The following is a 26,334-nucleotide window of genomic DNA, read 5'->3' as shown; positions in this document are numbered from 1 at the left end:
GTCCCTGCCCCGCAACACCAACACCAAGAGCAGCAGCAGCAGAGAAGCTTCAAAGTGAAATTCCGGAGGAAATTTAAAGCGCATCCGGATCCGGAGAGAGACAGAGAGAAAGAGGAAGGGGAGAAGGAGGAGGAGGAGGAGGAGGATTCACACTCGGGTTCTGCGGGAGCGCCGGGGAATGGGGTGAGTTTTTCTTATTTATTTTTCTTTTTTTTTTTCTCTGTTTTCTTCTCCTCAGGCAGCTCTGCTGGGGATTAAAGGGTTAAACCGCGCGATTTTGGGGCTTTTTTTGGTGTTTTTTTTTGTTGGGATTTTGATTTTTTTTTGTGTGTGTGTGTGTTTTTTCCCAAAGTTGAGCTTCGCCTTTTTTATTTTATTTTATTTATTTATTTATTTATCTGGGGTTTTTTTGGTGGTTTTTTTTGGGTTTTTTTTCCCAAAGTTGAGCTTCGCCTTTTTTATTTTATATTTTTTTATTTATTTTTGGGGTTTTTTTGTTTTTGTTTGTTTGTTTTGTTTGTTTGTTTTTTTCCAAAGTTGAGCTTCGCCCCTTTTTTTAAAATTTTTTTTGTTTTTTTTTTTTTTTTTTTTCTTTTTTTCTTCTTTTTTGTGTGTTTTTTTTTCCAAAGTTGAGCTTCGCCCTTTTTTTATTTTTTTTTGTGTGTTTTTCTGTGGGTTTTTTTTTCCAAAGTTGAGCTTCGCCTTTTTTTTTTTTTTTTTTTTAATTTATTTTTTATTTTTTTTTATTTATTTTTGGGGAATAGAAAGCGACTTGTGCAACTTCTCTAAAGGAGCCGGGAGGGCTCAGGGTTTTGTGGGTTTTTTTTTGGTGTGATGTGAAATCTGAGCCGGGAGAGGCTCAAAACTTCTCCGGGAGTTGCCAGAAAAAAAAGGAAAAAAAAAAAATCAGGATTTTTTTGGGGTTTGTGGGGAAAATGGATCCTGAAGTTCTCCTCCTAAAAAAACAAAAAAAAAAAAAAAGGGATTTTTGTTGGGTTTTGTGGCTAAAAATGATCCTGAGATTTGGCTTTTTCTGGCTAATATTTAATAAATATTAAATATTTATTATTTATTATTTAATTCTCAGAATTCCCCCCCCCCTCCCCCTCCACTGGGAGGATTTAAATTCCACTAATATTTAATAAATATTAAATATTTTATTATTTAACCCTCAAAACTCCCCCCAGAGGATTTAAATTCTTGAATTCCAAGCTCAGTTTTATTTTATTTTATTTTATTTTATTTTATTTTATTTTATTTATTTTTAATTTTCAGTTTTCGTCCTTTTTTTTTTTTAAAAATGTAATTAATTGAATTTAAATTTTAATTTAAAAAAAATTGAATTGAATTTAAAATTGAATTGTATTTAAAATTGAATTGTATTTAAAATTGGATTTAAAACTGAATTTAATTTAAAATTGAATTTAAAATTCAATTTAATTCACAACTGAATTTAATTTAAAATTTAATTTAATTTAAAATTGATTCAAAATCCAATTTAATTAAAAACCCACTCAAAATTTAATTCCACTTAATTGAAAACTTATTTAAATTTTAATCCCATTTAATTCAAATTTCTCCCCACTTTGAACCCACCTCACTAAACCAACCAACCATTAAATTTAACTCCATTTAAATTAATTTTTTTCCCCTTTTTTGGACTATTCAGACAAAACCACCCCCATGTTGGGGAGGAGCAGAGACAGGATCCCTTTGAGGCTCCAGAGGCTCCAGGTTCAATCTCAGCCTCTCCTTTTTCTGTCAAAACTCCCAAAATAAAAACTCAGAAATGCCACGGGGGGTTTGTCAGGGGCGGAATTTGGGGTTTGGGGTTGGTTTTTCCAGCTCTGTTGGGGCGAAGCTTTGGGCTGGAATTAACTCTGGTGGGGCAGAAAAAACTGGATTTGTCACCCCAAAAATTCAAAATTTACATTCAAGTCCTGAAGTAAAATCATTGTTGGGACTTTTCCACCCCAAAATTCAAAATTTACATTCGACTCCTGAAAAAATTTAAGTTCAACTCATTGTTCAGACTTTTCCACCCCAAAAAATTCCAATTTTCCACCCAAAAATTTCAAATTTTCCACCCCAAAATTCCCAATTTCCATCCAACTCCTGAAATAAAACCAATGTTCAGCCAGACTTTTCCACCCCAAAATTCAAAATTTACATCCCACTCTTGGAGCAAAACTATTGTTCAGCCAGACTTTTTCCACCTCAAATTTCCCAACTTCCATTCAATTCCAGAAATAAAATCATTGTTCGGACTTTTCCACCCCAAAATTCCTCATTTCCATTTCAACTCCTGAAATAAAATCACGTTTCAGACTTTTCCACCCAAAAATTTCCAATTTTCCACCCCAAAATTCCCGATTTACATTCAACTCCTGAAATAAAATCTTTGTTCAGACTTTTCCACCCCAAAATTCAAAATTTACATTCGACTCCTGAAATAAAACCATTGTTCAGAATTTTCCACCCCCAAAAAATTTCCCAATTTTCCACCCAAAAATTTCCCAGTTTCCATTTCACTTCTAAAGTAAAATTGTTGTTCAGCCAGACTTTTCCACCCCAAAATTCAAAATTTACATTCGACTCCTGAAAAAATTTACATTCAACTCATTGTTCAGACTTTTCCACTCCAAAAAATTCCAATTTTCCACCCAAAAATTTCCAATTTTCCACCCCAAAATTCCCAATTTCCATCCAACTCCTGAAATAAAACCAATGTTCAGCCAGACTTTTCCACCCCAAAATTCAAAATTTACATCCCACTCTTGGAGCAAAACTATTGTTCAGCCAGACTTTTTCCACCTCAAATTTCCCAGTTTCCATTCAGCTCCTGAAATAAAATAATTGTTTGGACTTTTCTACCCAAAAAAACCTTCTTTATTTCCATTCACTTCTAAAATAAAACCATTGTTCGGACTTTTCTACCCCAAAATTCCTCATTTTCATTTCAACTCCTGAAATAAAATCACTTTTCAGACTTTTCCACCCCAAAATTTCCCAATTTTCCACCCCAAAATTCCCAATTTCCATCCAACTCCTGAAGCAAAACCATTTTTCAGACTTTTCCACCCCAAAATTTAAAATTTCCATTCCACTCCTGAAGCAAAACTATTGTTCAGAATTTTCCACCCCAAAATTCCCTGAAATAAATTCAGTTCAGACTTTTCCACCCCAAAATTCAAAGTTTACATTCAACTCCTGAAGCAAAACCATTGTTCAGACTTTTCCACCCCAAAAAATTCCAATTTTCCACCCAAAAATTCCTCATTTCCATTCCACTCCCAAAGCAAAATCATTGTTCAGACTTTTGCACCCCAAAATTCAAAATTTCCATTTCAATTCCTGGAATAAAATCACTTTTCAGACTTTTCCAGCCCAAAATTCCCAATTTTCCATTTTAATCCTGAGATTAAAGCCTGGCTTTGCTGGTCCAGCTTCCAGCAGCTCTCCTGGCTGCAAAAGGGATTAAAAAAGGTATTGAAAAATATAAATATTGCAAATTATAAATGCTATAAATTATAAATACTGTCAATTATAAAGATCACAAACTATAAATACTGTAAGTGATAAATATAGTAAATTATAAAGATCACAACTGATAAATACAGGAAATTATTAATATCACAAATGATACTGTAAATTATAAATACAGTAAATTATAAATATCACAAATGGTAAATACAGTAAATTATAAATGTGAGTTGTAAATATCCCAAATGATAAATACTGTAAATTATAAATACAGTAAATTATAAAGGTCATAAATGATACTGTAAATGATAAATACAGTAAATTATAAATGTCACAAATTATAAAGACTGTAAATTATAAATACACTGATAAATATCACAAATTTTAAATACAGTAAATTATAAATATTGCAAATTATAAATACAGTAAATTATAAATATGACAACTGATAAATACAATAAATTATAAATACTGTAAATTATAAATATTGTGAATTATAAATCCTGTAAATTATAAATACTGTAAATTATAAAATATTGTGAATTATAAATACAATAAATTATATAAATATCACGAATTATAAATACAGTAAATTATAAATACAGTAAATTATAAATACAATAAATTATATAAATATCACAAATTACAAATACAGTAAATTATAAATACTGTCAATCAAAAATACAGTAAATTATAAAATATTGTGAATTTTAAATCCTGTAAATTATAAATCCAGGGAGGTGCTGAGGGACTGTCAAATATAAACCCAGGGAGGTGCCACTACCTCCTTTAATTGCTCTTAATTGGAGCAATTAAAAGTTTAATTAAATTAATTGAGCCACTCTCACCTTGTGCCTCCCTCTGTCCTTGTCCCAGAGTTCTGCTCCTGGCAAGGACGGGGCAAAAATAGCAAAAAGTTTGTAAAAAAATAGCAAAAATTTTGTAAAAAAATAGGAAAATAAAAGTTCTGGGGGAGTTTTCTCAGGGAAAGGTTGGAAATTCAGAGTTGGAGGAACGTTCTTGGATCTCCACTCGTCGTATTCTCATTATTTGATGTATTTTTGGGGATGTTTTTCTCATTTTTGGGGATTTGTGGGAAGTTCCTGAGCTGCAGCCTGGCTTAGCTGCATTTTTGGGGTTTATTTTTGGGTTTTGGAGGGGTTTTTTTGGGTGTTTTTATTTGTTTGGGTTTTTTTTTTTAGTTCTGTTTGGTTTTGGTTTTTTAACTTTGACTTTCTGCCCAGATTTCCAGCAGCTCTCGTGTCCTTTTGGGGTTTATTTTGGGGTTTGGGGTGGGATTTTTTTGGTATTTTTATTTGCTTGGGGTTTTTTTTTTTGTTCTGTTTGGTTTGGGTTTTTTAAACTTTGACTCGCTGCACAGATTTGTGTCCCGGAGCAGGAGGAGTTGTCAGAAAATGGTAAAAATTCCGGAGAATTCCAGAGAGAAAGTCAAATTCCCCTGGGCTGTGTTGGCTTTGCTGGTGGCTTGTGGACTGAGCTGAGCTTCACCTTCATCCTCACCTTCATCCTCATCCTCATCCTCCTCATCCCCATCCTTGTCCCCATCCTCGTCCTCATCTTCCTCCTCATCGCCATCCTCCTCCTCGTCCTCATCCCATCTTCATCCCATCCCCATCCTCCTCCTCCTCCTCGTCCTCATCCCATCCCATCCCATCCCCATCTTCATCCCCATCCCATCCTCATCCTCATCCCCGTCCCCATCCTCATCCCCATCTTCATCCTTATCCCATCCCCATCCTCCTCCTCCTCCTCCTCCTCATCCCATCCCATCCCATCGCCATCTTCATCCCCATCCCATCCTCATCCTCATCCCCGTCCCCATCCTCATCCCCATCTTCATCCTCATCCCCATCCTCATCCTCATCCCCGTCCCCATCCTCATCCCCATCTTCATCCTCATCCCCATCCTCATCCTCATCCCCGTCCCCATCCTCATCCCCATCTTCATCCTCATCCCATCCTCATCCTCATCCCCGTCCCATCCTCATCCCCGTCCCCATCCTCATCATCCTCATCCCCATCCCCATCCCCATCCTCGTCCTCATCTTCCTCCCCATCCTCATCCTCATCCTCATCCTCATTCTCATCCTCATCCCATCCTCATCCCCATCCCATCCCATCCCATCCCATCCCATCCCATCCCATCCCATCCCATCCTCATCCTCATCCTCATCCCTGTCCCAGGGACTCTCCAGGGAATCCTGATCCCGTTTTTGAGGACCAGGGATGACTCTTCAAACACTTTTCACAATTTAATAAGGGATAACAGGGACTCTGCACAGTTCCCTTTCCCCTCCAGGATCCAACAATTCCCAGCTCCACGTCACAACCCCAGGGGTTTTTTTGGGGGTGTTTTATTTGGGTTTTATCGCTCCCAAAATATCCCAAGGGGAAGGTGAGGATGAGGATGGCCCCAATCCCTGTGGATCTCTCCAGGATCTTCCAATTCCCAGGTTCTCAGCCAGGCCCTGGAATCCCAGGCAGCAAATATATATTAAAATCCATAAATATATATATAAATACTTAAATATATATGTAAAATTGATAAATATATATATAAATACTTAAATATGTATATATGTAAAACTACATTAATATACAAATACATATATAAAAACATAAATATATATATAAAACACATATATATAAATACTTTAAAATATATGTAAAAATATATAAATATATATATATATATATTTTTTTTTTTTTTTTACATTCCTGGAGCTGCACCTCCCTGCATTTCCCCAAGGGCAGCACACAATGAGTGAAGAGCAGTGAAAACCTTCCTGGTGATAGGGGGAAAATAATAATAATAATAATAATAATAATAATAATAATAAATCAATTTTCCCCAAACTTTGTTCCCAAAGCAGTGGGTGGAATCACCAAAAAACCCCAGCACAGGACTGGGACAGAGATCAGCCAGAGCACAGGAGAGAATTCGGGAGAATTCAGAACTCCAGGCGGAATTTGGGTCAGAATTTGGGGGAGGGAAAGGCACAGGGAGGGATCTGAGGGTTGAATTTATTGCCTCTCCCAGTTCCCAGACAGACAGACAGACAGACAGACAGACAGACTGACTCCCCAAGCTGCCAAGGGGAGATAAAAGGGAAGCAAACAGACACAGCCCTGGGGAGGAGGAGGAGGAGCAGGATTTGGGTTCTCAGGCTCCCCCCGTGCTCCAGTTCTGCCTTTGGCACTGCCGGGCTCTGTCTGATCCCCGGCCTGGCTGCTCCTGATTTGGGGTTTTTGGGGGTTTTGGGGTCTTTTGGGGTTTTTTTTGGGTTTTTTGGGGGGGGTTTGTCAGTCGGGGAGAGCCTGGCCGGGCCCCAGGGTGGGCTCAGCTGACTCAGCGTGGCCGGGCCAGGCCTGGGCTCATCCCTGTGCTCACACTCATTTCTGTCCTGTTCACACTCATCCCTGTGCTCCCACTCATTTCTGCCCTGTTCACACTCATCCCTGTGCTGTGCACACTCATCCCTGTGCTCACACTCATTTCTGTCCTGTCCACACTCATCCCTGTGCTGTCCACACTCATCCCTGTCCTGTTCACACTCATCCCTGTGCTCCCACTCATTTCTGCCCTGTTCACACTCATCCCTGTGCTGTCCACACTCATCCCTGTGCTCACACTCATCCCTGTCCTGTCCACACTCATCCCTGTGCTGTGCACACTCATCTCTGCCCTGTTCACACTCATCCCTGTGTTCACACTCATCCCTGCCCTGTTCACACTCATCCCTGTGCTGTTCACACTCATTTCTGTCCTGTGCACTCATTCCCTGCTCACACTCATCCCTGTCCTGCTCACACTCATCCCTGTCCTGCTCACACTCATCCCTGTGTTTCTCACACTCATTTCTGTGCTATTCACTCATTCATAATAAATATATAATTATATATACGTAGATATAGTAGAAATAAATATATAAATATATATAGATATATTTATATATAGTTGTATATTTATTTCCACGTATATTTCTGTATATAAAAATATAGAGAATTATAATATATAGAGAAAAATATAGAGAAATAAAAAAATATAATATATAGAGAAATATATATTACATGGGAATATATATAGAAATATAGGAATATATTAATTTATAATAAAAATTGTATATTCCTATATATTACTATATATACTGTATATATATATTATGTATATATATACTATCTATATATACACTATATATATAGTATAGTATATTACTATATATAGTAATACATACATTTAGAAATATATAGCTATATAATATATTATAAAATATATAATATAGAAATATATATAGAAATGAAAGATTTCCTCTCTCTGCCTCCCTTTTGAGGAGATCTGGGGCCTCACCTGGGGCAGGACCTGCCCTGCTCCATTCAGGGGCTGCTTTGGGGTGTCCCTGCAGGAGGAGGGGGTGGCTCATAAGCCTGTGCCTGGCTCATTTATTATTTATTATTTATTATTTATTATTTATTATTTATTATTTATTATTTATTATTATGTTTCTTTTTAGTATTTATTATTTATTTATTATAATTATTATTAATTTATTTTTTATTTTTGTTTAATTATTTTTATTTAAAATTTTATTTATTTTTTTATTATTATATTTATTATATTTTTATTTATTATTTGTGAGCAGCCCCTGGCTCAGGCTGAACCCCTGCAGGGCCCAGCCCAGCTCTGAGGACACTCAAGGACAGCCCGGGTGACACGTTGTGTGACACGTTGTGTGACAGGCAGGGCTCAGCCCTGGCCCCTCTCGTGTTCCCCTGCGGGCACAGCCTCGGTGCCATCTGTCCCTGCCTGGCACAGGACTGTCCCCTGCCTGTGTCCCCTCCCTGTGTCACCTGTCCCCACCTGGCGGGTCCCTGTCCCCTCCCTGTGTCCCCTCCCCGTGTCACCTGTCCCCACCTGGCGGGTCCCTGTCCCCTGCCTGTGTCCCCTCCCCGTGTCACCTGTCCCTGTCCCCTGCCTGTGTCCCCTCCCTGTGTCACCTGTCCTTGTCCCCTGCCTGTGTCCCCTCCCCGTGTCACCTGTCCCCACCTGGCGGGTCCCTGTCCCCTCCCTGTGTCCCCTCCCCGTGTCACCTGTCCCCACCTGGCAGGTCCCTGTCCCCTCCCTGTGTCCCCTCCCTGTGTCCCCTCCCTGTGTCACCTGTCCCTGTCCCCTGCCTGTGTCCCCTCCCTGTGTCACCTGTCCCCACCTGGCAGGTCCCTGTCCCCTCCCTGTGTCACCTGTCCCCACCTGGCAGGTCCCTGTCCCCAACCCTGCCCAGAGCTGGGAATGGACAGATCAGGGTTTGCTGGGCTGGGAAATGGTGACAGGAGCAGCTTTGCACAGAGAAATCCATTTGGAGGCTGCCCCAGGATCCCTGGAAGTGCCCAAGGCTGGAGAGGAGAAGCTCCAGGGACATTTTGGAGCTGCTAAAGGGACTCCAGGAGAGCTGGAGAGGGGTTTGGGATAAGGGATGGAGTTCCAGGACACAGGGAATGGATTTGAACTGGCAAAAGGGGAATATGGGTGAGATTTTGGGAAGGAATTCCTGGCTGTGAGGGCAGAGATGGAATGCGATGGAATTCCCAGAGCAGCTGTGGAGCTGGACAGGGAAACAGGGACAGGATCTGGATACAGTCCCATGGATGAACAGGGACACAGAGATGAGATCCTGGATGGTGTCCCATGGATAAACAGGGACACAGGGATGGGATTTTGATGGACAGGGACATAGGGACAGGATTCCTGGACGGACAGGGATAAAAGGAAGAGATCCTGGATGGTGGCCCATGGATGGACAGGGACACAGGGATGGGGTTTGGATTCAGCCCCATGGATGGACAGGAGCACAGGGACAGGATTCCTGGATGGATGGGGACACAGAGATGGGATCTGGATGGACAAGGACATGGGGACAGGATCTGGATACACCCCATGGAGGGACAGGGACAGGGACGAGATCCTGGATGGACAGGGGGACAGGGATACAGGGACAGGGTCTGAATGGACAGAGACACGGGGATGGGGTCTGGATACAGCCCATGGACAGACAGGGACACAGGGATGGGATTCTGGGATGGACAGGGGGACAGGGACACAGGGACGGGATTCTGGCTGGTCCCCATGGATGGACAGGGACACAGGGACAGGATCTTGGACGGACAGGAGCACAGGGATGGGATTCCTGGATGGACAGGGGGACAGGGACACAGGGACAGGATTCCTGGATGGACAGGGGGACAGGGACACAGGGACACAGGGATGGGGTCTGGATACAGCCAATGGACAGACAGGGACACAGGGACACAGGGATGGGATTCCTGGATGGACAGGGACACAGGGACACAGGGACAGGATCCTGGCTGGGCAGGAGCCCAGGAACTGCTGCCATGCCCATGGAATGCTCTCCCAGGAGGGTTTTCCATCAGGCAGCACCAGGAGGGCAGGGCTGGGAACTCCTCCATGGCCTTCCCCCAACAGCCAGGGCCTGATGCCAGAGGGGTTTGCTGCATCTGCACAGCTCACCAAAACATCCCCCAGAACAGGGGGAAAAACCTGAGGAGACTCACCAAAACATCCCCCAAAACAGGGGGAAAAACCTGAGGAGACTCACCAAAACATCCCCCACAACAGGGGGGAAACCTTATTCAGTGAGGAGACTCACCCCAATATCCCCCAAAACAGGAGGGAAAACTATTCAGTGAAGAGATTCACCCCAACATCTCCCAAATGGGGGAAAGATCTCTGCTCAGTGAGGAGACTGACCCATCATCCCCCAAAATAGGAGGACAAACCTTATTCAGTGAGGAGACTCACCCCAATATCCTTCACAACAGGGAAAATCTCTGCTCAGTGAGGAGAGTCACCTCATCATCCCCCAAAAAAGGGGAAAACCTTACTCAGTGAGGAGAAACCAGTGAAAAAACCAGAACATTTGGGCCTGGCTGTGTGTGGGGAATAACAGCTGGACTTTTTCCATCCCCAGGGAATGAATCCCTGCAGAGGCAGCACCGGGAAGGAGCCCCAGAGCAGCTGAGAGAGCCCTGAGGAGGAGGAGGAGGAGAGATAACTCCACTAAAGCAGCACCTGCAGCCTCCTGCCCCCACTAACAAATGTCAACAGCTCGGTAAAGTCCTGCCTTCCTTCTTCCCAAAACAACCCCAGGGGCTGGGGAGGGGTTTGGGGAGCAGAAAAATCCATTTTCCTAAAATGTGTCAAAGATAAATAGTGATCCTTGTGAAAAGGGAGCTTGGGAAATTTGAATCTCACTCCAAAAAAAAAATTAATTGGGGCAGGGAGGATGTGGAGAGGCTTGAGCTGGGAGGAGAAATCCGAGCCAGGGTTGGGAGGTGGGGAGGAAATCAAATCTTCCCTGTTGGAGAAGTTTGGATTGATGGGAGAGGCTGCTCAGGGCAGATGGGAAGGGGAAAGGAACTCCAGGAGCTGGGAGTTTGGGGAGCCCCACAGAGCAGGGCTGTGCCTGTGCCTTGCAGCTGCCAGAGAGGGTTAAAACCTCATCGGATTTCAGTGGGTTTGGGTCCTGAGGGTGGGATTAATGAGAGGAATCCTCATCGAATTTCACTGGGTTTGGGTGCTGAATGTGGGATTAACCAGGGGAATTTTGGGTGCTGAGTGTGGGATTAACCAGAGGAATGCTCATCAAATTTCACTGGGTTTGGGTGCTGAGTGTGGGATTAATCAGAGGAATCCTCATCAAATTTCAGTGGGTTTGTTGGGTGCTGAGTGTGGGATTAATCAGAGGAATTTTGGGTGCTGAGTGTGGGATGAACCAGAGGAATCCCCCCGGAGCCCTGGGGCAGCTGGGCCGGTGTGTCATGGAAAATATTCCTTGGGAGTGCTCGGGTTACAGCCTGAGCTGGGGCTGCAGCCTCAGTTTGGCTCAGCTCAGCTCGGCTCGGCTCGGATATTCCTGGCCCCAAACCCTGCTGGGCCCGGGGCTTTGCCGGCAGCAGCTGCACGTTTGGGTTTGGGAGGGGCAGAGTTTCCTTGGGATGGTGGTGGGGAATCGCTTTGATCCCGGGATGTGCAGGATGTGCTTCCAGGAGTGAGTCAGGGCAGGAAGAGAGAGCTGGGCTGGGGGAGGAGCTGTGTGTGCTCAGTTCCTGCGTCTGTCTGTCTGTCCTTTCATCCATCCCTCCATCCATCCCTCCATCCATCCCTCCATCCATCCATCCATCCCTCCATCCATCCATCCATCCATCCATCCCTCCCTCCATCCATCCCTCCATCCATCCATCCATCCCTCCATCCATCCATCCATCCATCCATCCATCCATCCATCCCTCCCTCCATCCATCCCTCCATCCATCCCTCCATCCATCCCTCCATCCATCCCTCCATCCATCCATCCCTCCCTCCATCCATCCCTCCATCCATCCCTCCATCCATCCCTCCCTCCATCCATCCCTCCATCCATCCCTCCATCCATCCATCCCTCCCTCCCTCCATCCCTCCATCCATCCCTCCATCCATCCATCCCTCCATCCATCCCTCCATCCCTCCATCCATCCCTCCATCCATCCATCCCTCCATCCATCCCTCCATCCATCCATCCCTCCCTCCATCCATCCATCCCTCCATCCATCCATCCATCCATCCATCCATCCATCCATCCATCCATCCCTCCATCCATCCATCCATCCATCCATCCATCCATCCCTCCATCCATCCATCCATCCATCCCTCCATCCATCCATCCATCCATCCATCCATCCATCCATCCATCCATCCCTCCATCCATCCATCCATCCATCCATCCCTCCATCCATCCCTCCTTCCATCCATCCCGGCCCCAGTGACTGTGCTGTGAGGAACCCTCAGCTGTGCCCCAAAACGAATAAATTAAAAATAAATATATAAAAATAATAATTAAATGTAAATTATATATATATATATATATATATATATATATATATATATATTTATATGACATTTAGAACACTAGACAGGAAATTCCCATTTTTCCCCTCAAATCTATCTATATATATAAAAAAATAATAATTTAAACAATTATAATATTTCAATAAGTAAGAAACAATATTTTAATAATTAAATATTAAAAACTGTATATAAAAATATATTTCTTTATATATATATAAGGAAATTTATACATATAAAGAAATAAATATCTTAAATAACACATTAATATATATAATAATAATTATTTTATATATATCTTTTATATATATATGAAGACATTTATATATAAAAAAATATATATTAAAAAATTATATATATTTATATATATTTTAAATATATTTAAATATATTAATAATATATATATGTATATCTTTATATATATAAAAATATATATATTTTATATATATATAAAGAAATACATATCTAAAATATTATTATTATAATATATATCTTATATATATGAATAAATTTTATATATATGTAAAGAAATACATATCTATAATAATAATTAATAGATACATTATATATATCTTTTATATATATATAAATAAATTCAGACATATAAAAAGAAATATCTAAGATAATAATATATATAAAATAATTATTTTTTATATATCTTTTATATATATACATTATATATATATAATTTTAATTAAAAAAAAAAATATATATATATATAATTCTTTCTCCTCTTTCCCCTGTCCTTACAGGGAGCAGCCGATTTTCAGCACGCGCGCCCACGTGTTCCAGATCGACCCGGCCACGAAGCGGAACTGGCTCCCGGCCAGCAAACACGCGCTCACCGTCTCCTACTTCTACGATGGGACCCGCAACGTCTACAGGATCATCAGCGTGGGGGGCACCAAGGTGGGGCTCCGTCTGCTGGGGATGCTCAGGGGGTTTTTACCTGGAAAAATGGTTTTGTTCCCCAGAAAAGTAGACTTTTTCCCCCACAAAAATAGCTTTTTTCCCCCTAAAAAAGCTGTTCCTCCATAAAAGCAGCTGTTCCCCCTAAAACACAGCTTTTCCCACACAAAGGTAGCTTTTCCTCCACAAAAGCAGCTTTTTCTGATTTTGATTCTCTGATTCCCTGACTGTTTCCCTGATTCCCTGACTGACTCCTTGATTCCCTGATTCTCTGATTCCCTGATAGATTCATTGATTCTCTGATCGATTCCCTGATTCTGATTGATTCCCTGATTCTATGATTCCCTGATTGATTCCCTGACTGATTCTTTGATGGATTTTCTGATTGATTCCCTGATTCTATTGATTCTCTGATTCTCTGATTCCCTGATTGATTCCCTGATTAATTCCCTGACTGATTCCCCGACTGACTCCCTGATTCCCTGACTGATTCCCTGATTCTCTGATTTCCTGATTCTGATTGATTCTCTGGTTCCCTGACTCCCTGATTGATTCCCTGTTCTTGGATTCTCTGATTTCCTGATTCCCTGACTGATTCCCTAATTCCCTGATTTATCCTCTGATTGATTCTCTGATTCCCTGATTGATTCCTTGATTGATTCCCTGATTCCCTGATTGATTCCCTGATTGATTCCCTGATTCCCTGATTGATTCCTTGATTGATTCCCTGATTCCCTGATTGATTCCTTGATTGATTCTCTGATTGATTCCCTGATTGATTCTCTGATTGATTCCGATTCTCTGATTGATTCCCTGATTCCCCGACTGATTCTCTGATTCCCTGACTGATTCCGATTGATTCCCTGATTCCTTGACTAATTTCCCAATTAATCCCGCCCTCAATTCCCCAATCCCATCTCAATCCCCCCTCCAGACCATCACCTCTCCTGACACTCCCTCCTCTCTCCCCGCTCTCTCCCCAGGCCATCATCAACAGCACCATCACCCCCAACATGACCTTCACCAAAACCTCCCAGAAATTCGGGCAGTGGGCGGACAGCAGGGCCAACACCGTCTACGGGCTGGGCTTCGCCTCCGAGCAGCACCTGTCCCAGGTGAGGGTGGGAGCACCTGGGGAGGGCGGGGAGAGGGGACTCTGCTGGGAAAAAATCCAGCCCGGCCACTTTTGAACCCCCTTTCCCACCAAATCCACCAAATCCAGGAGCCTGGCAGGGAAAACATGCCGGGGAAAATGAGGTGGTGGGATTGGGGAGACCCCCAGCCTCCAGAGGAGTCCCTGAGAGCGTCCATGGACAGCAGGGAGAGGGAACTCTGCAGACCTGAGATATTCTGGAAAAAAAACCCAGCCCAACCACCCTTTGACCTCCTTTTCCCCACCAAATCCACCAAATCCAGGGGCCTGGCAGGGAAAAGGTGCTGGGGAAAATGAGGTGGTGGGACTGGGGAGTCCCTGGGCCCCAGAGGAGTCCCCCAGGGTGTGGGAGCATTTGTGGAGGGCAGGGAGAGGGGACTCTGCAGACCTGAGATATTCTAGAATATGTGGTTTTATTGCAAAGGTCGTGGGTAAAAAGGGCTTTGCCTTCAGGCACCAGCCTGGGCTGGAGGGAACCCCAAAGAGAGAGGGAGAGAGAGAGCTGAGAGTAGGGGAAGAAGAGCTAAGAGAGCAAGAACCTTGTTACAATCCATTCTATCTCCTTTTGTGATGAATATTCTAATTTACAGTGACCAACCAATCCTATAGAATCTACACCCAGCCTATAAGAACTACTACATTACCATGTGTTATATTTTAAACTCTAAAAACTCCTCTTTAGACTTTTCTCTTTTGCTCCATTGACCTCTGGATCCCTCAGCCAGCAGAAAGGTCTTGTTCAATTAAAAGAGATTCAATTAAAAAGGTAATTGTTCAATTAAAAGGGATTTTTCTTCAGCTGGCCAGGCTGTTGTTTTCAGTTATATAGTAGTTTTTTAGTTCTATAGTAACTAAGACTCGGTATCCTACAACTCAAGCTTCCATTTCTATTTCAATTATAGGTTTCATATTTTCAGAATCTTTTGCTAAACAATCACATTTATAAGGTTTCCCCTGATTCATCTTCCCCAACAGTGAGGACAAACCCACTGGGAATATCCAGCCCCTGCAGAAATCCCTCGAATTAAACCTTTTTGGAAGTTTATTTGTGATTTCACAGGCACTGGATATCAGCAAAGATAGTATCTGGGGTTTTTTTTCCTCTTTATTACCCATAATTGTGATTTCTCCAGGCTTCACCTATGAAAAACCTGGAGGTGTTTCTGTGCAGAGAAGCCTCAGGGAGCTGCTCTCAACTAAAATTGGGTTAAAATGGAATTAAAGGGGCTGAAAGAGGCTTTGAGGTTGTGTCTGCAGAGCTCTTGGAGCAGCACAGAAGGGGCTGAGGCTGCAGGCCCTGATTCTGTCCTGAACCTGCAGCTCTGAGTGCCAAATTTGGGGGTTATTCCATAAATTTTATTGTTTGAGAGACATTAAAAATGTTTTAAATGAAGCTCCTGTTTCTGTCCTGAGCCCTCAGCCCTGAATGCCAAATCTGGGAGTTATTCCCTGAATTTTATTGTTTGAGAGAAATTTAAAAGCATTTTAAGTGAAGCTGCTGTTTCTGTCCTGGACTCACAGCCCTGAAATTTGGGAGTTTTTCCGTGAATTTTATTGTTTGAGAGAAATTTAAAAGCATTTTAAATTGAACCCTCAGCTCTGAGTGCCAAATTTGGGGGTTATTCCCTGAATTTTACTCTTTGAGAGAAATTTATGAGTGTTTTAAATGAAGCTGCTGTTTCTGTCCTGAACTCTCAGCCCTGAGTCCCAAATTTGGGGGTTATTCACTGAATTTTATTGTTTGAGAGAAATTAAAAAGCATTTTAAATTGAACCTGCAGCCCTCAGTGCCAAATTCAGTGGTTATTCCCTGAATTTTACTGTTGGAGAGAAATTAAAAAGCATTTTAAATGAAGCTGCTGTTTCTGTCCTGAACCCTCCGCCCTGAGTCCCAAATTCGGGGGTTATTCCCTGAATTTTACTCTTTGAGAGAAATTTAAAAGCATTTTAAATGAAGCTGCTGTTTCTGTCCTGAACCCAAAGCCCTGAGTGCCAAATTTGGGGGTTATTCCCTGAATTTCACTGTTTGAGAGAAAAATCAAAATTAAATTAATTAAAATGAAATTGAAATTAATTTAAAAACCCAATGAAGCCGCAGTCAGAGGAGGGGCCCAGGCACCCCCAGTGACTTTTCCCTTCCCCTGCAGTTTGCAGAGAAATTCCAGGAGGTGAAGGAGGCAGCTCGTCTGGCCAGGGAGAAATCCCAGGATAAAACAGAACTGACCAACCCCGCCCTGAGCATCACATCCCACCAGGTAAGGCTTGGGAAAAAGGGGTAAAAAATGAGGAAAATGGGAATAAAAACCCTCCCTGTGGTGCTTTCACTGTTTTCTCCCAGAGTTTTATGACCAGCCAGGCTGGACAGAGGTTTGGGTGACCCTGAGGGTGGCATAAAGTTAATTAATGCATTAATTAGTGCTGGAGTGGAGCTGCTGGGGAGGTTCCCACCCTTCTCTCTTTGCCAGCCACACCCGTTCTGTATCTCACAGAGACACACAGGGGGTGGGGTTGGTGTGGGTTGGAATTTTTGGGGTTTTTGGTGGGTTTTTGTCCTGTTGGCAGCAGGCAGGACACGCTGCTGTCCCCAGGCTGGCAGGGGAGGGTGGGGACACCACTCCCAGCTCAGGGACCCGGCCCCAGGCTCTCTCTGCTCGTTTTTATTTCACTCAGAAGAGTTAAAAGTGGAGCTGTTCCTGTTCCAGCCTGGGTGGGACATGGCAGGGCCCTGTGACAGTGACAGTGACAGTGACGGTGGCACAGCTTGTCCCCCACTCCTGCCCTCCCCACTGATGGTGTTTTACACCACAGGGACAAAAACTCCAAACTTCAGAAGGTTGAAAATCATTCCCTTTATTTTTGGGATGTGTCCTAGGATCTCCCTTTTATACTGTTTAGGATCTCCCTTTTATATTGTTTTACACAGACCAATTTAATCGGTGAAAACAAAGCAAAACCTCTTCACTCACACTGGTCAGAGCACAGAGACATCAAGGAGAAGAAATCCCTCCTGGGGAAAGGAATGAAAATTCATTCCTTTATTTTTGGGATGTGTCTCCCTTTTATCCCATTTCACACAGACCAATTGGATTGGTGACACAAAGACAAACCTCTTCACTCCCATTGGTCAGAGCAGAGGGACAGCAAGGAGAAGAAATCCCTCCTGGGGAAAGGAATGAATAACAAAGTTACAGCCACAAAACTATTTACAGAAAATTTCCTGGGGAAAAGAATTTGGGAAAACCAAAACCCCTGAGGCACAGACCAGGCACAAACACCCCTCCTGCCCCAAAAGCTGCTCTTTGCCAGGCTGAGCCCCAGCAGAGCTGCAGGCACCACCTCCGGCCCTGAATTATTGATGGGGAGGCTGCTGCAGAGCAGAGCTGTCTGCTGGAATTAAAGTCTGCTGGAATTCAACCAGGCCTCCCTCCTCTCCTCCTCTCCTCCCCTGGCCTGGGGAATTCCCAGAATAGCAGCACTTCCCTGGTTTCTGGGACCTTTTAGGGCCAATCCCCGTCCCATTAACAGCCTCAGTCCCCTGTGGGGAGTGGAGGAGGCACAAGAGAGGAGCAGCTCTGACTTTTATTTTTGCAGTTTCACACCAAAAGAGGAAATTCCTGCCTATTCCTGGCTCAGTGTCTGTGCAGGAGTGTGAGGAAGGATGAGCTGTAGGGGCAGAGGTTGTTTGTTCTCCCACACCTTTGGGGAGTTGGTGTCACTGTCCCCTGAGCAGGGACAGAGCTGTTTGTCCCCTGAGGTGGCTGAATTGCAGCTGAGCTGAGCCCAGGGGGCCCGACAGCTCCTGCTGGGGGCTGGAACCTCCCCAGTGCCCTGGGGAATGAGAGAAAATCCCCTGAGGAATCCAGCAAAGCCCTGACAAGGCCCCTGGAGCAGCTGAGGGCTGGGCACGGCCACGGGACTGGTGTGACAGGGGCTGGTGTGACAGGGGCTGGGTGACAGGGGCTGGGTGACAGGGACACCGATGGCATTTCCCGGGGGAGCCGAGGACTGGACAGGGCCCTGTGCAGGAGGGAGGGAGCTGGGAGGACACTGAACTGGGATCTGTCACCTCCTGAACTGGGGGTCTGTCCCCTGCTCTTGGAACTGGTGCCACCTGCCCTGGGATCTGCCCCCTCCTGCTCTGGGATCTGTCCCCTCCTCTGCTGGGATCACTGCCCCAGCCCAGTGTGGGACTGGGACTGGGACAGGGATGGGGACAAGGACAGGGACAAGGACAGGGACAAGGACAGGGATAGGGGACAGGGACAAGGACAGGAACAAGGACAGGGACAGGGACAAGGACAAGGACAGGGGACAAGGACAGGCACAGGGACAGGGACAGGGATGGGACAAGGACAGGGACAAGGACAGGGACAAGGACAGGGAGAGGGGACAGGGACAAGGACAGGGACAAGGACAAGGACAGGGACAGGGACAGGGACAAAGATAAGGACAAGGCACTGCTGGCAGAGCAAAGCCCCGACCTCCCTGCCCAGAATAAACCTCCCAGCCCCCCCTGTGTGTCCCATGTCCCTGAGCTGGGACTCTGTGGGGCCAGGCGTGGCTTTGTGTCCTCAGGGCCACTCCTGGTGACCCCCCTGTCCCTCATCCCCCTCAAGGTGATCCCCAGCCCCATCATCAGCTCCAATGGGCCGGGAGAGGATAAACTGTTCCGGAGCCAGAGCGCGGATGTGGAGATCAGCACGGAGAAGGAGAGGCTGAAGAAGATGCTCTCGGAGGGGTGAGGCTGCTCTTGAGTCCCAAACTCTCTCCTCTGGCAGGGTTTGGTCACCTCAAATAATCCTGATCATTTAAATCTCTTGGAGTCACTGCTCAAACCCTCAACCCCTCCTAAACCCCTCCTAAACCTCTCCTAAACCTCTCCTGGGCCTCTCTCCTAAACCTCTGCAGAACCTCTTCTGAACCCCTCCTAAATCTCTCCTAAGTTTCTCCCAACCCCCTCCTAAACCCCCTAAACCCCCTAAGCCTCTCCTAAACCCCTCCTAAACCTCTCCTAAACCCCTCCTGAGCCTCTCTCCTAAACTTCTCCTGAGCCTCTCCTGAACCTCTCCTGAACCCCTCCTAAACCCCTCTTAAACGTCTTCTAAACCCTCCTAAACTCCTCCTGAGCCCCTCTCCCAAACCTCTGCTGAACCTCTCCTAAACCCCTCCTGAGCCTCTTTCCTAAACCTCTCCCAAACCCCTCCTAAACCCCCCCTAACCCCCTCCTGAGCCCCTCCTGAGCCCATCCTGCCATCTCCCCCCAGCTCTGTCAGCGAGGTGCAGTGGGAGGCCGAGTTTTTCAGCCTCCAGGACAACAACACCCGCCTGGTGGCCGCCCTGCACGAGGCCAACGCCAACGTGGACCAGTGGAAGAAGCAGCTGACGGCGTATCAGGAGGAGACGGAGTCACTGCGCCAGAGGGTGAGCCTGGGGAGGGGGAAAAACCCAACCTGGTCATCTCTGACCCCCTTTTCCCACCAAATTCATCAATTCCAGGAGCCTGGCAGGGAAAAGGTGCTGGGGAAAATGAGGTGGTGGGATTGGGGAGCTCCCCAGCCTGCAGAGAGTGTAGGAGTGTTCATGGACAGCAGGGAGAGGGGGACTCTGCAGACCTGAGATATTCTGGGAAAAAAAACCAACCTGGCCACCTTTGATCCCCTTTTCCCCCACCAAATCCACTAAATCCAGGAGCCTGGCAGGGAAAACGTGCTGGGGAAAATGAGGTGGTGGGATTGAGGAGACCCCCAGGGTGTGGGAGCATTTGTGGAGGGCAGGGAGAGGGAACTCTGCTGACCTGAGATTCTGGAAAAAAATCCACCCCAAGCCACCCTTTGACCTTCTTTTCCCACCAAATCCAGGGGGCTGGCAGGGAAAACGTGCTGGGGAAATGAGGTGGTGGGATTGGGGAGGTCCCAGCCTCCAGAGGAGCCCCCCAGGGTGTAGGAGCATCTGTGGACAGCAGGGAGAAGGAACTCTGCAGACATGAGATATTCTCAGAAAAAAAACCAGCCCTTTGACCTCCTTTTCCCACCAAATCCACCAAATCTGGGAGCCTGGCAGGGAAAACGTGCAGGTGGAGGGGGGCAGGGAGAGGGAACACTGCTGACCTGTGATATTATAGAAATGCAAGGTTTTATTGCAAGGGTGGTGGGTAAAAAGGGCTTTGCCTTCAGCTGAAGGCAAGCCCTAAAAAGAGAGGGAGAGAGAAAGGGGGCGTGAGGTAAAGGAGGTAAAGAGTTAAGAGGGGTAAGAAGGGTAAGAGAGAGAGTGAGGACCTTGTTCCAATCCATTCTGTCTCCTTTTGTGTTTAATATTCTGATTTACAGTGACCAAAACCTCCAGATTTTGCACTCAGCCCATGAGAACTGCTATATCACCATATCATCCTGTATCCTAAACTCTAAAAACTCCTTTTCTTATCCACCTTGTCCCTGATGCCTTGGCAGGGTGGAGAGGGGCTGCACCCTTGGGACCTTTTGTTTTCTGTCCCTCAACCAGCTCATCACCATCTTCCTCCCTGCCACGATCACACCCAAAGCTGAAATTAATTTCTATTTCTTCTATTTCACTCCCAGCTTTTACATCTTCAATATTTCTCACCAGACAATTCCTGTCCCATCTTTCCCGACACAAAGGCGGAAAAAGGGAGGAAACCAAAAGTGCAAAGTCACGGAATTTCAGCTTCCCCTTCCCAGATTTTTTTCCAGAAGGAATTCCCAGTTTTTCTCCCGTTTCCCCCAGCCAGGGGCAGTGAGAGGTGCTGACAGGAAGGATGAACATTGCTCTGGCTGCTATAATTAGCTCAGAGCTCATGAAATCAGCACAAAGGAGTTTTTGTCCTTTCAGGATAACGGGATCCTTTGAGCTCCAGAGGGGCTGGGAGGTCCCAGCCCTGGGGACAGGGACAGGGACAGGGGGTGACAGTGACACCGGTGACTCTGCTGGGAGGGCACAGCCCTGGGGACAGGGACAGGGACAGGGGGTGACAGTGACACCGGTGACTCTGCCGGGAGGTCCCAGCCCTGGGGACAGGGACAGGGACAGGGGGTGACAGTGACACCGGTGACTCTGCTGGGAGGGCACAGCCCTGGGGACAGGGACAGGGACAGGGGGTGACAGTGACACCGGTGACTCTGCCGGGAGGTCCCAGCCCTGGGGACAGGGACAGGGACAGGGGGTGACAGTGACACCGGTGACTCTGCTGGGAGGGCACAGCCCTGGGGACAGGGACAGGGACAGGGGGTGACAGTGACACCGGTGACTCTGCTGGGAGGGCACAGCCCTGGGGACAGGGACAGGGACAGGGGGTGACAGTGACACCGGTGACTCTGCTGGGAGGGCACAGCCCTGGGGACAGGGACAGGGACAGGGGGTGACAGTGACACCGGTGACTCTGCTGGGAGGGCACAGCCCTGCAGGGCTGGGGGAGGATTTTAGGGGAGCTGGGAAAGGCCCCGTAGCCAGTTCCACTCAGAGATGGTTCATTTAGGAGCAGCAGGGATTGAGAGGAATTAACAGCTGTTTGTATCTGATGGGTGGTGGGCAGTGAGTGCCCGGCCCTCGGGATTCCCAACATCCATCCCTTGGGATTCCCAACATCCGTCCCTTGGGATTCCCAAAATCCATCCCTTAGGATTCCCTCATTTCCAACGTCCATCCCTCGGGATTCCCAGAATCCATCCCTTGGGATTCTCAAAATCCATCCCTTGGTATTCCCAACATCCATCCCTTGGGATTCCCTTCATTCTCAAATTCCATCCCTCGGGATTCCCTCATTCCCAACATCCATCCCTCAGGATTCCCAAAATTCATCCCTTGGGATTCCTTAATTCCCAAAATCCATCCCTTGGGATTCCCTCATTCCCAAAATCCATCCCTCAGGATTCCCAACCTCCATCCCTTGGGATTCCCAAAATCCATCCCTCGGGATTCCCAAAATCTATCCCTTGGGATTCACTCATTTCCAAAATCCATCCCTCAGGATTCCCAACATCCATCCCTTGGGATTCCTTCATACTCAAATTCCATCCCTCGGGATTCCCAACATCCATCCCTTGGGATTCCCTCATTTCCAAAATCCATCCCTCAGGATTCCCTCATTTCCAAAATCCATCCCTCAGGATTCCCAAAATCCATCCCTCAGGATTCCCAACATCCATCCCTTGGGATTCCCAACATCCATCCCTCAGGATTCCCTCATTTCCAAAATCCATCCCTCGGGATTCCCAACATCCATCCCTCAATATTCCCCAGGGATTTTATTCCCAAAATCCATCCCTCAGGATTCCCTGTGCACTCTCAGCTGTTCCCACATTGGGAGCTGGGAGAGAGAATTTGGGGATCCTTGGCAGGATCACAGAAGGATCCTGTAATTCAGTGAAAAATCTCCATTATTGCCCCTAAATCTGAACATTTTGGTGGATTCTGGCCACAGAAAGAACTTAAACTCAGTGAAAAATCTCCATTATTGTCCCTAAATCTGAGGTGGATTCTGGCCACAGAAGGAACTGTAACTCAGTGAAAATATCTCAATTATTGTCCCTAAATCTGAGCATTTTGGTGGATTTTTCAGTGAAAAATCTCCACTATTGTCCCTAAATCTGCCCTGGGTCAGCCCCTTGTCACTGCAGGTATTTTCAGAGCTCAGAGCAGAAGCTGCTGCAGCCTCTCTTTGACCAGCTTTTAAAAATGAATCCTCCTCATGAATAATCCAAACCACTGAGCTGAATTTTTCAGGGTTTTCTCGGGCAAACCCTTCCCAGCTCAGCTGCTGAGCTGCAGAAACTCCTGAGATTTGGGGAAAATCTCTTCCCAGAGGTGTAAAAAGAGCTGGATTTTGGGGCTCAGGTGTTTGGTGTCACCCGCTGGAAAGTGCAGAACTCCTGGAGAAAGGACGTAGAAATTGGAATTATTTTATTTTTTTAGCCACAAAGTGTTTCTGGGGGTGACCCAGGCAAAGCAAAAGGAATTATTTATTTTATCCCTCCCTTTAGCTGCTGTAAAGACAGGTTGGGGTTGCAGAGGGGGATGAGGAGGAGGAAATCCCTGCAGGAATGAGGGGAGGGATCTGCTCTGCCCTTGCAGGTGGCAGAGCTGGAGGCTCAGGGCACCCATGACTCCTCCAGCGACAACAACAAGGAGGAGCTGAGCCAGACCCTGGAGGAGCTGGAGCTGCTCGTCAAGGCTAAAGATGAGGTGAGACCCCTCAGGGGGTGCAAAACAGGAAAATTAAAATTTAAGGCACCAACAGCAGTGAAATATTAGAAAAATGGAAGAGTCAAAATCTTAAGGCATCAACAGCCTTTTATATTATATATATATATATATATTTGTATTTTATATATATATATATATAAGATTTTCAAATATAGGATTTGAAAAGTAGGAAAGGTAAAATCTTAAAGCATCAAAAGCAGTACAATATTTGAAAAATGGAAGAGCCAAAACCTTAAGGCACCAACAGCAGAACAGGATTTGAAAAGTAAGAAAGGTAAAATTTAAGGCACCAACAGCAGCAAAATATTCGAAAAATGGAAGAGTCAAAATTTTAAGGCATCAACAGCCTTTTATATTATCTTATTTATATATATTTATATTATCTTTTGTGTGTGTGTGTATATATATATATATATATATATATATATATATAAAAGATTTTCAAATACAGGATTTGAAAAGTAGGAAAAGCAAAATCTTAAGGCACCAATACCAATAGCAATACAGGATTTGAAAAAATGGAAAAGCCAAAATTTTAGGCCACCAACAATCAGTTCAGTACAATATTTGAAAACTGGACAAGCCAAAACCTTAAGGCACCAACAGCAGTGTGGGATTTAAAAAAATAGAAAGGGTAAAATCTTAAAGCATCAATAGCAGTACAATATTTGAAAAATGGAAAAGCCAAAATTTTAGGCCACCAACAGCAGTGTGGGATTTGAAAAATATAAAAGGTAAAATCTTAAAGCACCAAGTGCAGTACAGGATTTGAAAAATGGAAAAGGTAAAGTACCAACAGCAAGAGCAATACAGGATGTGAAAAATAGAAAAGGCAAAATTTAAGGCACCACCAGCAGGATTTGAAAAACACAAACCACAAAGTGTGAAGGCCCCAATAGCAGTTGAATATTTGAAAACCAGAAAAGGTAAATTCTGAATCTCTCCCCCTGCCTGTGCCCAGGAGATCCAGATGTTGAAGAGCCAGAGGTGCGGCCACTGGGAGGCCGAGGGGGAGCGCGAGGAGACGCTGCAGAAGCTGCAGGTAAAGGGGACACCTGAGGGTCACCTCGGCTCCCAGATGTGTCCCCAACCTCTCCCTGGAGCCACAGAGGGGGTGTCAGAGTGGGGAACACTCCTGTGTGTCTCTGCCTTGTGCCACCCTCCCTGTGTGACCCTCAGGACAATCCAGCAGCAATCCCAGCCTTGATTTTATTTCCTTGAGCACTTCCAGCAGTGGGATTGTGGAAGAATTGGGGTGTCCTGTCCTGTCCTGCACCCTCAGGAGTCCTGAATTCCCCACTGGGGGTGGCCCAGGGACAGGGGCTGGAGCAGGAGGGGCTCTCTGGGGAGATAAACCTGTGCTTGTCACAGAGGTTTGTGTGGCAGGAGCAGCTCCAGGGACAATCCCACCAGCCTGGGGAGGATCCAGGGCCAATCCCAATGGCCTTGAGAAGATCCAGAGCCAATCCCACCAGGCAGGAGCAGCTCCAGGGACAATCCCATGAGCCTGGAGAGGATCTAGAACAAATCCCTCCAGTTTGAGGAGTATCCCAAGCCAATCTTATGAGCCTGGGGAGGATCCATGGCCAATCCCACCGGGCTGGGGAGGATCCATGTGGGATCACAGCTGCAGTTCCACACCCTCACAGCACGGGCAGGGCCAGGGTTGGGGACAGAGCTCGGACAGGGTGACTCAGGATAGGGACAGCCCTGAGGGGAGGTGGCCCTGGGTGTCTTTGGGGTGGCTCTGGGGGTGACACCAGGGACTCTGACCAGTGTGGGTGTCCTTGGGCTGGCTGTAGGAATCCCTGGGCTGGCCCTGTGGGTGACTATGGGCACTCTGGCTGTCCCTGCAGGAGCTGGAGGTGTCCCTGGGGTGGCTCTGTGGGTGACACCGGTGGCTCTGACCAGTGTGGCTTTCCCTGGAGGGCCTGTAGGTGTCCCTGGGGTGTCTGTGGGGTGACTCTGGGCACTCTCTTGTCCCCACAGGAGCTGGAGGTGTCCCCGGGCTGTCCCTGGGGTGCCTGTCACTGTCCCCGGGCTCTCCCCAGGCTGACCCCGCTGTCCCCACAGGAGCTGTGGCTGTCCCCGGGCTGTCCCCGGGCTGTCCCTGGGGTAAATCTGGTGTCCCCACAGGAGCTGTAGGTGTCCCCGGGCTGTCCCCGGGCTGTCCCTGAGGTCTCTCCTGTCCCCACAGGAGCTGTAGCTGTCCCTGGGGTGGCTGTAGCTGTCCTCGGGCTGTCCCTGAGGTCTCCCCTGTCCCCACAGGAGCTGGAGGCCCGCAATGCCGAGCTGGAGCAGCGCCTGCAGGCGGCCGAGCAGAGCCTGGCCCAGGCCCGGGCCCAGCGGGAGAAGCTGCAGGCGGAGCTCACCAGGGTGGCCGAGCTCATGGACGTGAAGGTCTTCGAGCTCAGCGAGCTCAGGCAGGGCCTGGCCAAGCTGCTGGAGAGTAACTGAGCATCAACACCGGGGCTGGAGGAGCCCCCGGGGCAGCCCCGCCTGGGACTGGGCACCCTCAGCCACTGGGGGCACCCAGAGGGGCACCCTGAGCTTCTATGGGCACCCTGAGGGGCACTCAGGGCTCCTCCTGGGCACTCAGAGCTCCTGGGGGTACCCAGATGGGCACCCTGAGCCACTGGGGGCACCCAGATGGGCACCCA

The 26,334-nt window shown here is 46.3% G+C and overlaps 1 protein-coding gene across 1 annotated transcript; it reads left to right on the top strand.

Moving 5' to 3' along the window:
- HOMER3 (homer scaffold protein 3) lies at positions 1 to 26,267 on the top strand. Its single transcript, XM_083879804.1, has 10 exons — positions 1 to 183; positions 10,485 to 10,625; positions 13,150 to 13,306; positions 14,290 to 14,421; positions 16,606 to 16,713; positions 19,075 to 19,196; positions 19,723 to 19,879; positions 23,543 to 23,653; positions 24,636 to 24,716; positions 25,943 to 26,267. Exons 2-10 carry the CDS (start codon positions 10,612 to 10,614, stop codon positions 26,129 to 26,131), a joined length of 1,071 nt encoding a protein of 356 aa, XP_083735930.1. The 5' UTR covers positions 1 to 183; positions 10,485 to 10,611; the 3' UTR covers positions 26,132 to 26,267.
- Positions 26,268 to 26,334: the final 67 nt, after the last annotated feature.

This window comes from Zosterops lateralis (genome assembly GCF_965231275.1).
Source record: "Zosterops lateralis genome assembly, chromosome: 29".
In the NCBI taxonomy this organism is placed as follows: Eukaryota; Metazoa; Chordata; class Aves; order Passeriformes; family Zosteropidae; genus Zosterops; species Zosterops lateralis.
Note: the sequence above shows the minus strand (reverse complement) of the source record. Positions and strands in the feature narration are given on the sequence as shown.

Bases quoted from the DNA above. Each gene is read 5' to 3' on its own strand.
- HOMER3 (XM_083879804.1), top strand. The intron at 19,880-23,542 runs GTGAGCCTGGGG...CTGCCCTTGCAG, and splicing joins CGGAGTCACTGCGCCAGAGG to GTGGCAGAGCTGGAGGCTCA. The intron at 24,717-25,942 runs GTAAAGGGGACA...CTGTCCCCACAG, and splicing joins AGACGCTGCAGAAGCTGCAG to GAGCTGGAGGCCCGCAATGC.